General features: G+C 40.0%; 1 protein-coding gene across 1 annotated transcript; it reads left to right on the top strand.

Moving 5' to 3' along the window:
* The first annotated feature begins 1,081 nt into the window (after nucleotides 1-1,081).
* LOC120426493 (vang-like protein 1) lies at nucleotides 1,082-9,253 on the top strand. The gene has a single exon (XM_039591262.2). It carries the CDS (start codon nucleotides 1,968-1,970, stop codon nucleotides 3,657-3,659), a length of 1,692 nt encoding a protein of 563 aa, XP_039447196.1. The 5' UTR covers nucleotides 1,082-1,967; the 3' UTR covers nucleotides 3,660-9,253.
* Nucleotides 9,254-11,656: the final 2,403 nt, after the last annotated feature.

Raw genomic sequence — 11,656 nt, forward strand, 5'->3', positions numbered from 1 at the left:
AAAAGAAGAAAAATGTTACGAGGGCTCATGAAATTGACTTTCACTATTCCAGAAAAAGTAGGCATGCTGTTCTTACCATACACCAAAAATATGTGTACTACATGGTAGACTATTACTGTTCACTATAAAATGAGTCAATTGTTTGGACTACTTGGACTTATCGAAAAATACTTGCCCCCGAGCTTGCTCCCTTCTAACACAACATGTCACCAAAACCACCGAAAAACCACCAACAGATATAGATCAATCGGATAAGGCGGCAGCAGTTCGGCAGCAACGTAAATAACATCACATATAATGGCGGTAAACATTCACCAACTATCGATAGAACTTAAAAATCAAATTTGATTATATCCGAAGTAGTTATCACAACAATTGTAGGGTTCATTTTTGCGGTCTTTTTTAAAGTGTCGGCAAAGTAGTGTCGGTAAAGTAGTTTTTCAGAAACTATATAGGGAATAGTCAATTTTTTGGGCAATGACTATTTGACGTAAAATCCATGTTTATAAAAATATTTACATATGTATGAAAACCTCATATAGTTTTCTGCCTAACAACTAATTTCTCATATAGTAAAATCGACCAAAACTATTTTGGGAATGGAATTAATGGTTTGATATATCGTACATATATAGTTGGGTTACAATTTAATGAATAGTAGAGACCATTTGATAAATAGTTGAGTAACTATTTGTCATAAAGTAGTTATATAGTTCATGACTATGCGGGAAGGCAATTGATAATATTTAATTCAATTCAAAACAATGAAATCTCGATTAAATTTTCAAAAGGCCCTATCTGCATAGGAAACCCATGAGGGATAGGTTGTTTTGAAAATTTAAACTAGAAATGTACTTACTTAAAATTTAATCACGTTTCTGAAGGGGTTCCTCTATATTCCCACCTTTTCCCCGACATCCCACCCGATATCTAACCACCGTGCCAGCAAACGTCTTGCGTATCGCTCTGTATTGGTGTGTTGTATTCCCACCCTCTCGCTCTCTCATTCGCTCTCGCCCAGTGCCCCTTTTGCTTTGGTTTGGCATGCACTTGTCAATGAACTCGTCGGCACCTCGCTCGGCATTCGTATTCTTCACCGCTATCGCAGCACAAGTCCATGCGAGTCGGTCCGCGTTCGCCGCCTTCACCACCGTTGCTCACCTTTGCACAAACCGAAAATGGAGTAAAACAAAGATGGAGGAAGGAATTTTTGGCCGTCGCGAACCGTAGAAAGTTTTGCCCGTTTGCCGTGATGATCGTGCTGAATCGTGAACGAGTTATCGGGAAACGTTGCCGCGGGCTGCCCACATCAGATTGTCAGTGAAAATTGCAGTGATGCGTTGTGTGTTTAATTGAAAATAGGTTTTTTTTTTCGACTGCCTCTACCGCACCCCCCGTACGGAACGAAACGGAACAGTCATTAATGTGTGTGATGTGGTGTGGTGAATAAAAGCAGACACCCCAAAATATCTCAGCCGTGCAATTAAATGTAAACAATTTTCCTGCCGTGAGCGTTGCATAAGTCCATCGTACATCTCAATCTGTCAATTGTCGAAATGGAATTTCTTTCCAAATCATCGAAGCAAACTGGTGTGGCTCCTTGATGGCAAAATAAGTGGACTCGCGCCGTTGTTGGCTGGTCAGAAGAAAAGTTGAAAGAGCAAGCGAAAAAGTAGTCGCATAAGAAGTAACTGTAAGGGCAGGTTTGGCTGCTCGCTCTCTTTTTTACACATATACACACATCTCGGCTACGGGCCACTTGCTCTTGTGCCGCTGTTCCTGGTACGGTGGGAGCCACAGTAGCAGTGGAGCGAATCAATTTGTTCTAAGCGCATACCGTGAGAGTTTACGTCGTGGAGGTGTTGCCCGTACGACAACAATTTTCCAATTAGTCATTGAAGCATTCCGGGGACCGTTCCAAGCCAATGCCAGCCCCCAGCGCAAGTAGTTCAATATTGGTTTGAGCCATGATGGAAACCGAATCGGTCAAGTCGGAACCGAGCAGCAAGACGACGAGTAGGCGTTCGAGAGGACATAGCGGAAACAATAGCAGCACCCTGGGCTCACACAGGGATCGGACGAGGCACTCACATCGAAACAATCACTCTAGAAACAAACGGCCCGACATGGCGCCCTTCCAAACAAGCGTCAACATTGGGGACGATAGTCGAGATGGACAGGAAGTGATAGAGGTGCAAATATTACCACAGGATGAGACGTGGGGTGAGAATACAACGGCCATAACTGGCAATACCTCAGAGCAGAGCATTTCCATGGAAGATGTCAGTTACTGGCAAATGTCTGACGATACGGGGATTGGCTTTGCCTGTCAGCGGTATCTGGAGCGAACACTATCGTTTCTATTGTGTCTAGTTGCCTTCGTAAGCCCGGTAGCAATGGCTGTTTTACCAAAGGTAGGATTCTTTCCTGCGGCTTTCGACAACCTAGACTTGTCGCAAAATGATCGGTTGAAGCTGTTAGCATGCAACGCAGAGTGTAAGGGAATGCTAGTGTCGCTGGCGGCTAGGATGCTGTTGCTGGCGATAGGAGTGTGGGCGCTTTTCCTGAAGAAACCAGCAGCCATCATGCCGCGAATATTTTTCTGGCGGGCCTTCGTACTGGTGCTGGTTCTCATCACTACCTTCGCGTATTGGCTGTTTTATATTGTACAAGTAACCGAAGGCACGAAAGCACTTGTGACCGGGTCGGAAGCCGTGGATTACAGTACGCTGGTACATTACTCTATAAGTTTCACGGATACGTTGCTAGCCATTTTCTACGCGGCAGTGGTGCTCATTTCGATTAGACATATTGAGCCAGTTTACCACATCAAAGTAATAAGAAGTCCAGATGGCGAGTCTCGTAACTACAGCATAGGGCAGCTTAGTATACAGCGCACTGCAGTGTGGGTGCTTCGTCGGTATTATACTGAGTTCACGATCTACAACCCATATCTGGAGCGGCTGCCCGTGTCTAAATCACAGCGAAAGGCGTTGTCCTCGTTCAAGTATTACGAGGTAGATGGTGCAACACCTGCACAACAGCAGAATCAATCACGAGCGGTCTTGGCTGCCCATGCTCGACGGCGTGATTCTTCGCACAATGAACGATTCTACGAGGAACATGAATACGAGCGGCGAGTCAAGAAGCGAAGAGCTCGTCTGGTGACGGCAGCCGAAGAAGCCTTTACCCATATCAAGCGTCAAACGAATGACCCACCCCAAACCCAAGCGCCGGTTATTCCTCTTGACCCGCAGGAGGCAGCTCAAGCTATTTTCCCATCAATGGCACGTGCCCTGCAGAAGTATCTTCGTGTAACACGCCAACAACCGCGTCACACAATCGAGTCCATCCTGAAGCACTTGGCCCACTGTCTCAAGTACGACATGTCTCCGCGGGCTTTCCTGGAGCCGTATCTCGTCGAGACGCCCGTCCTTCAAAACGACAAAGAACGCCGAACCAACCACAACTGGGCGTTGATCTGTGACGAACTGCTCTCCAGACCAATCGGCGATGGTAGCACCTTCCAGCTGATCCAGAACGATGTTTCGCTCACCGTAACAATCAACAAGATCCCTCACTTCACGATCAGCGAGGAGGTGATCGATCCCAAGTCGAACAAGTTCGTGCTGAAGCTGAATTCGGAGACCAGCGTGTGACCTCCTCGAGCCGTGCGTGACCAACAATTTCTGCATCTTGTACAACCGCAACACCAACAGCAGCACGTGATCAAACTGAACGAACGCAACGAAATCCTCACCCAGCTGAACCTCATTCTGGCCGGGAAGAAACGCAACCGGAAGATCCAGGATCGCCTGGTTTAGGGCAATTTTCGTGAAAGTGATGTGCCTCCATCGAGAGGGTGGGATTGTTTGTCGAGTGAACCACGTGTTTGTGTGTGAGTTGTTTCAAGAAAAGAAGATCCAGTGAAGAAGCCTGTAATAGCTATGATTTTGGGGCGCACCGAAAAAGAGTCACCGAACAACAAAGGTGAAGTTCAGCTCACAGGAAGTGTATAATTGTAGGTTATCTAGCTGGTAGTGTCTAAGACCTTTTCGACGGTGTGTAATTATCCCGAAACAAATGACCATGTCGCGGCGGCCATCCCAAATGGTCGTGGAAATATTCGAGGCACGTTCAATCGACTGCCTAGGAGCGGGGACCGGCCGGCTTCTAAAAAATCGCTTCATTAACATGCTCTCGATGCGGTGCGGTGTCCACATCGTGGGGACCGGCCACAACAACTGACCCCCGGCAGGTATATGTGGAGTAAGATGAAGATCCGTGAACGGGCGCAGGAACACGAGCAAACATAAAGACAAATTAATAATTTGAATCATAATACGCTTGCGGGGATTTGCATATCATTACGAAATCAAGTCAGCTTTACTTGCTTCACCGTGTTCGACTAGAGGAAAGGTTCAGAATGTACAATTATTGTACACATCTCTTTTGGGTATCGAAAGCTGAAGAGTATAATTTTCGATGCACATATGAGCAAATCAGCAAAAAAAAAGATAAGAAGCAACTAGAAACACCACTGCCAAAGTAGTTAACATTTCAACTCCGGTGCGCTATCACTGAACTGTATAGTTATCTTCGCGAGTTAGCATAATGTTTTTAAAGAGAACTCATCATAACTGTAAAACAATAGTTTAAAAAAACGACCCGCATCGAAGTTCAGTGAGGTGAGATGAATTCGCCTTTCACCTCGTCAAAAAAAAAAAAACCCGAAATGTTCGCGCTCTCTTTCGATATTCAAATTTCAACGGTCACTCATGCATACACAAAACTCCGATAAAGACTGGAATTTCTCTCTCTCCGATACGGACAAATTGAAACAAATTAGTAATATTAATTTTTTAATGTCAGGGTTAATTTCCCGATCGTTTATGGTTCTTTTTTTAAAATCCCTGTCTTCGTTCCACCGTTCTTCCCGACTCGCCCAAAAGTCTTGAAACGCTGTTGCGGTCAACTTTATTGACGCATTGAATAATCTAATCCGGCCGAACGGGCCCCAATAATTAGCATGAAAACGTATAAAATCGAAGCGTATCGAGAAAAGCGTTTGAAAACCGCGTCGTCTCGTGTCGATGCTGGGAGACGTCGCTTTTAATAGGGTCAACCGACCATCGAATGACAACGTGCCTGATGATAAGCTTCACGCTGTGTGTTACTTTGTGTGTGCAGCACGGCATGAAATGTTCAATAATTAGCTTGGCATTTCGGAATAATAAGTCTGGAAATCCCTCTGAGAATTGCGTATCCGTCCTTTTTCTGCAATCCAGTTCTGTGTGGCCAAAAATGGGTGCAGTCACAGACAGTCGGACAAACTCTGCAATGAAAGTTCTCCAGATTGGAATCAGTTGGATATTATTGATTTTTCAATTTAACTTTTTATTGGTAGTTCACCTTTTTTTCAGTTTGACAATTATAAAACCACACAATTTCTGGACAAATTTCACGTTTCTGAACACACTTTTGAGGTTCAATTATCTGTGAGGTCGCCGTTCCCCCTTGGCTTCGCCTAATTCCCACCGGACACATTGCGGCGGCACGTTGATGGGGAAGGTCCCGGCGTGGTGCATTGGGCCGTGCGATGGCGTCGTCGATGGCAACCGTCTTCACCTCTCAAGGGGGAAAACAACTCAGTTGTGAAATGCCAAGAAGGAGAGAGCGATAATCAATTTTACTGCGCTTTTTGATCAACTCTCTCATGCTTTCGGACATGGATCTGTTTCCTGCCGTTGGTAATTTTCACGAATTTCAACCGCCAGCAAACCACCTCAATGTAGCAGTCCAGCTTAACCCCTGCTGAGTATAGATTTCTTTAGCAAATTTAATTTGTGACCGCACAATTTTCTCGACCGCCCTCTCCTTATTTTGGCCTGGTGCACACCTCTTTTTCATCCTTGCGCCACGAGAGTGTAACTTAATCTGAAATTTTGTGCGGTTTTCCCTCTCGGATACTTTTCCTCCAAATAAGGCTATGGCGATCGAAGCGAGCGGTGTGTAATCGGCTGAACAATGGGATAAATGCTTGTAAAACGTCCAATACAATTTGTTGTATGAAAAACAACATGTCAGATTGCCAAACTTTCCATACTTTGCAAATTTAAACTGTTTAGACTGTTTAAAAAAATGTATGCTAAACCTTCAGAATAAAATTTTACAACCTGAATATATCATGTCTATGGTCGTTACGCTTGCTCAGGACATAGGGGTCGTGCATAAACCACGTGGCCTTTTTTTTCCAGAATTTTTGACCCCCCCCTCCCCCCTCATGGTTTTTCGTGGTTTCACGCGCTTTTAAATATTTTCATAAAAACAAAATTAATAAATAAAAGAGTAAAAAGTTTTGTTTCAGGAAAAAAATATTTTCATTTTATGTTAAGGAAAATATCTAGTTATGAATGCTCCTAGTTAATATTTATTTTATTCCAAACATTCATAAAAATCCAAACTAAAGCAACTTTTCTTTTAAATTAAGCATGATTGATTCCAATGATTCAGTGTGTCCAAAAAAAGTCGAGCTGTGTAATTTTTTTCTCCATACAAGAATCAGAGACAGGGGCAAACATTCAATATTACGACCTTTTGAAATGTTAGTCTTAATTTAATTTTTTTGAAAATATTGATTTCGAAAAGATTGGAAATTTCACGAAAGTTTTATTCATAAACATTGAAAATCGCACCATTAGTTGCTGAGATATCGACATAAGAAAATTATGGGTTGTTTGGGTAAGACTTAGTAAACATCCATTTTTCTGTTTTTTAAATCTTTGCATGGCAATATCTCAGCAAAAAAATGGGAAAATTAAAAAAAAAATAAAAATAGTGTTTTTTTGCAAATCATGTTTTAGTGACAAAAAGTGGAATTAAAAATCAGCAAAATAAATTACCATTTATCATTTTTTTTCAGTGTAGTCCTTATCCATACCTACAACTTTGCCGAAGACACCAAATCGACCAAAAATTTCTTCAAAAGATACAGATTTTTTAATTTTCATTGCTGCCAAATTTGTATGGAAAACTATATGCACAAACTAATGATGCAAAATGGCTTGGGCACCAAAAAAGGTTTGAGACGGATTAAAAAAACCAAAAATAAAAATTTTAGAATAAAGACCGATTTTGTATAGAATTGTCCGGCTGTGCAAACAAAAGTTATGTGAAAATAATCGAAAAAATCGATTTCGTGACTTTGGCAAAGTTGTAGACAACGCGCTAAAAATCATTCTTTTAGTCATGGACATCCAAATTGTTTAAGTCTTACTCTTACTTTAAATTGAATTTGCTATCGACTACGTGTTTTGATAAATTTAAAAAAAGATCGAGCTAATATTTGGAATTGATTTTACATTTTTTTCAGTTGTTTTAATAGGCAATTATCTACGATTTAAGATTTTTGATCCAACTTTTGGTTGCTGAGATATTACCTCAAAATAAATACAAAAAAATATTAAATATAAGTTATTTTTTCAATCTTTTCAATATCTTTGAAGTTATTAACACTGGGACGCCCAACGCATGTCCAATATACACGGATACCCAAGCCTCCCTAAAACGTTGGAACGGTAACTTCACCTCGCAGATTTTCGGGCTTGTCTCCACGGATTTTCAGGCGATTTTTTTTACTAGAGCAAACAAAAGTTGGAACGACGTTTTTGATCGCATAAATTACAGATGTGATCAAATCGAGTTCTGCAAAGTTTAAGGATTATCTAGATGTCCTTATAATTCACTCAAAAAAAATGTCCCGGTTGGTTGAGTTATGCCCGAGAACCAGCGAGTTGAAAATACCGTTCCATCTTTTTTAAGGAGTTTTATTTATGTTGATCTTTAACGGCATTGTATTGAAATTTATTTCACAAATTGATATCGGCATTTGAAAATTAAGTGACTCTTTAAAACTTGAATTAATTTAATGTGTCTATATATTTGAGTGGTTTTATCTCAAATATGAAGTTGAGGGTATAGTATATTTTCTCAGCTTAAAGAAAAACTAATATTTTCAGGAAAGGGCACCTTTGGCCCCTATTTTTTTATCTTTAAATTAATCAAGAAACAAAAACAATGTTTGCTTGAAGCTCGTTTTTTTCTCTAAAAATCTAAAATGTATGCCCATATTTCGCTTTGGCTCAAGAGATAGTCCCTATTAACATAAAACAAAACTCAAAAAAAAAATACCTACAACTTTGCCGATGGATAGTCAACGTGTATTTTATGAAATTTTATGTAATTTAACAATCCGAACTGTGTAATCCATGAAATAAGGAATACCTTTTAGACCAAATTATTCATCCATTTTTTGGTGAATCTTAAAGTATGTATCGTTCGTTTTTTCGTTCCTGGTTATTTTTTAATGATAGACGTTTCACTTGCAAATGAGGTAGTGAAACTGAAATTTTGCGAGCTAATCCTGAAATTGGGGTTTTTAGTTTCTTTGTACTTAAAAAAATATTGCAGGAGAGAGGAGATACAAGATATCTTGAGTTTGTTTTAAGTGTCAAAAGAAAATCTTTCAATAAAGATTCTTCGATCACTTATAGGACCAGCTACGGTAATTAGCTAAGATCTAAGATTTTGATAATATTTTTTTTTTCGCAGAGAATCATTTTTAGACACTTCATTTGTAATACATATTTAGTCTTTTGCCTTGTTACGAAAATCTTATTAAATTGTCAGCAATATTTATTTTTTAAGCTGTTCGAAAATAGAACTATCGTAGACTACATCTACTTTCAATGCAAATTTGCAAGCACATTTTTAGCTACAAGATACCATCAACAAAAAAAAATGAAATTTTGTTTGCATTTTGGTACGCATTTTTCTGGGTATATTAACTTTGGATACTGTCACTTTATTTTTTAACAGCTTTTAAACTTTTGTAAGACGTACTTACATGAGTATTAAAAAGTGTTCATTCAATAACAGGCTCAAAGTATTGATATGAATCTGCCGAAATATATAATTAAATATTGAATTGGAAAATATTGTGACATTGAAATATAAGTAATAATTCTAAACACAATAATTGTATGGTTTTAAAGTGTAACAAAAAATGTATGCATATAATTAAACTCAAAGCGCGTATTTTTTTGTTTTTTTTTTAAAGAAAAGATTTTTTTTTTGAAAGGCCACGTGGTCAGCCGTCGACCCCCCCCCCTCCCCCCCATGGCTTTTCATGGTTTTTTTCGGTCGGATTTCGGACCCCCTCCCCCCCCCTAAGGAGACCACGTGGTTTATGCACGACCCCATATCCTAGACATTTTACTTTCCAAAAACTGACCGGTTCTAAGCGAAACTTCTTTGGGAATAAAAATTTTAACACCAACACTTGCCGGCTTTCAAATCCAGCTCAGCACTTATACATGACGAAGTCCAGACTGCAACTCGCAATTACGACGCCAACATTTCAAAAAGCATCATGTACAAACCATGCGTTTTGAGAAAAACGCATTTAAATGTTGAGCATCCATTTTCAATTCCCATTTTAATATAAAAGCAAAATAAGATGTTCTAATAATAACAAACGATGAAAAACGTTGCTTTCATTGATACTTGATCATCCAAATTCAATAAAACATTATTTCCGTCGTTTTATTTAAGAAAAACAAACATAACTCCTTTTGAAATCACCAACGCCGATATCACCCTGCTGACATTGAGGGGGGTGCTTTGTTATGATTCGTTTTTCTTCGCCGAATGTACATGGCGCTTTGTTCATGTTGCTTTTTTCTCGTCACGAGGTTCATATAGTCTTTTGTTTGACAGGTTGACAGGGCTATATAAACAGGGACTGCTACACCCAAACGAAAAATATATCTCAAAATCTGCAACAGTGGATTTGCTGCAAAAAATGTTATATTTTATTACATTTTTTGCAGCAAGCCCATAGATCATTTTTGCCCGCGTGTAAACACGTCAGCGATCTGCAGTTCTCACCAACACATAGAATGCTGGCGCGTCCCCGAGCAACACTCTAGAGAGAACATTATGTTCGCGCTCTGTCCTTCACCATTCATCAAGCGTCCATGGCGCGGTGGTAGCGTGTCGGATCAGCAACCTAGAAGTTGATGGTTCAATCCTCGTTCTGTTAAGATTTTTTTTCTGCAATACAATCAATCTGCCGTCGGTAATGTCGATAATTGTCGGTAACGGGCAAAAATGTCATACCCCTATATCGCAAAAAATGCATGAGGACAGTTTTCATGCAGATTCTGATATACTTTCATGCCGCCATGTATCACAATCATGCGACCGCCGGTTGGGTGTAATGGCAGAGATTTTGTTTATGTTACTTTATTTAAAATCATGATTAAACAGACTTTACTGAAGTAACTTTTGCTCAATTTTGGTGGAGAGGTAGCTTATTAGGAGTACTTTCAGAATATGCAATAACCCAGAAAGTGTCAAAATGTACATGATGCCTTTTGAAATGTTACCGTCGAAATGTCACTGTCAAAATTCGTTACGTTGGTTGTGAAGATTCAGAAATTCTGAGTGGCTCAATGTTACTCAATTCTACTCAAAATTTCTCAAAATTACTCACTGTCCTACCCCTTGAACGCAACTTTCCGTTTCTGTTGCTTTGGGAGCGTTCTTTTATTACGTAACGCAGTTGGTGGGGATGGGGTGGGGTCGGAGACCGTTTTACGCTCCATACATTTTTTTTTCAAATAGATGACGAAACAAGAAGAGAAATTTTCTTTGTAGTGTTGGTTAAACTGAAAATGTGTTATCAGGCTGGTACACATTTTATCTAAAGTTTTTGTGCAATCAGCTGAAATCAATTAAAAATGCATTCCCCTGCGTTTATAATTATTTTTTCATGGAACATTTTTGCATGCATTAAACAATCTTTTCAATTTTTGATTTTTTTTCGATTTTAAGTATCGCAAAAAGTTTTTGAACTAATGTAAAATGCATTTTAAAACACTTTTTTCATTCAAATTTTGAAGCTATGGCTTGTTTTTCAAATTTCTATATTTTTTAATTTAAAATTGCATGGATTTTTTTGATTTGAGATCAAGTCGATACCATGACACATTTTTTTTTTAAATATTTTTAAATCACGAATCTGAAAGACTTAAAGGACAAACTTCGAAAACCTTAAAAAAATAAAATCATCCATTGGAACATCTGATTGAGACATCGATAGACTGTCGTTCCCTTTGCTAACGAAGGGGGAAAAAAAATGTGCCCAGTGTGAGAAGCGATCGCGTCCCCGTCCGATCCGTCGGACCAATCCAAACATCCCACAGCTCACTCAACCAGCCCCATAATGGCCGGAAGTAAGAAATCAACGCAGCAAATGCCTGCCCACAGATCGCGCAGAGGGCCAACTCATGTGTAAAACTCCAATCCGCAGCTTTCAGATGGTTGCGTCTAGTTGCGAGAATTTCCACTTAAGGCCCCCACCATACTCCACTGTTGGTCACGGTTGGCCCACCCCAAGAGGAGATCGTTCAAATGACAGGAAGCCCACGCCGATAACAGTTTAAAATTTGGCACTCTGGCACCATTCAAACGATTCTCCGCACAACACACGATTTAAAAGGAGAAACAATTATCTCTTCGTTCGGGCGGACGCCCTGCAGCGTACAGCGAAATGGGCGTGAAATTATGCAATTTTAGCAAAGTCATACCCGTG

Source organism: Culex pipiens, chromosome 2 (genome assembly GCF_016801865.2).
Source record: "Culex pipiens pallens isolate TS chromosome 2, TS_CPP_V2, whole genome shotgun sequence".
Classification (NCBI taxonomy): domain Eukaryota; kingdom Metazoa; phylum Arthropoda; class Insecta; order Diptera; family Culicidae; genus Culex; species Culex pipiens.

What these genes read in the sequence shown, in the direction of transcription:
- LOC120426493 (XM_039591262.2), top strand. Translation starts at nt 1,968, where the DNA reads ATGATGGAAACCGAATCGGTCAAGTCGGAACCGAGCAGCAAGACGACG.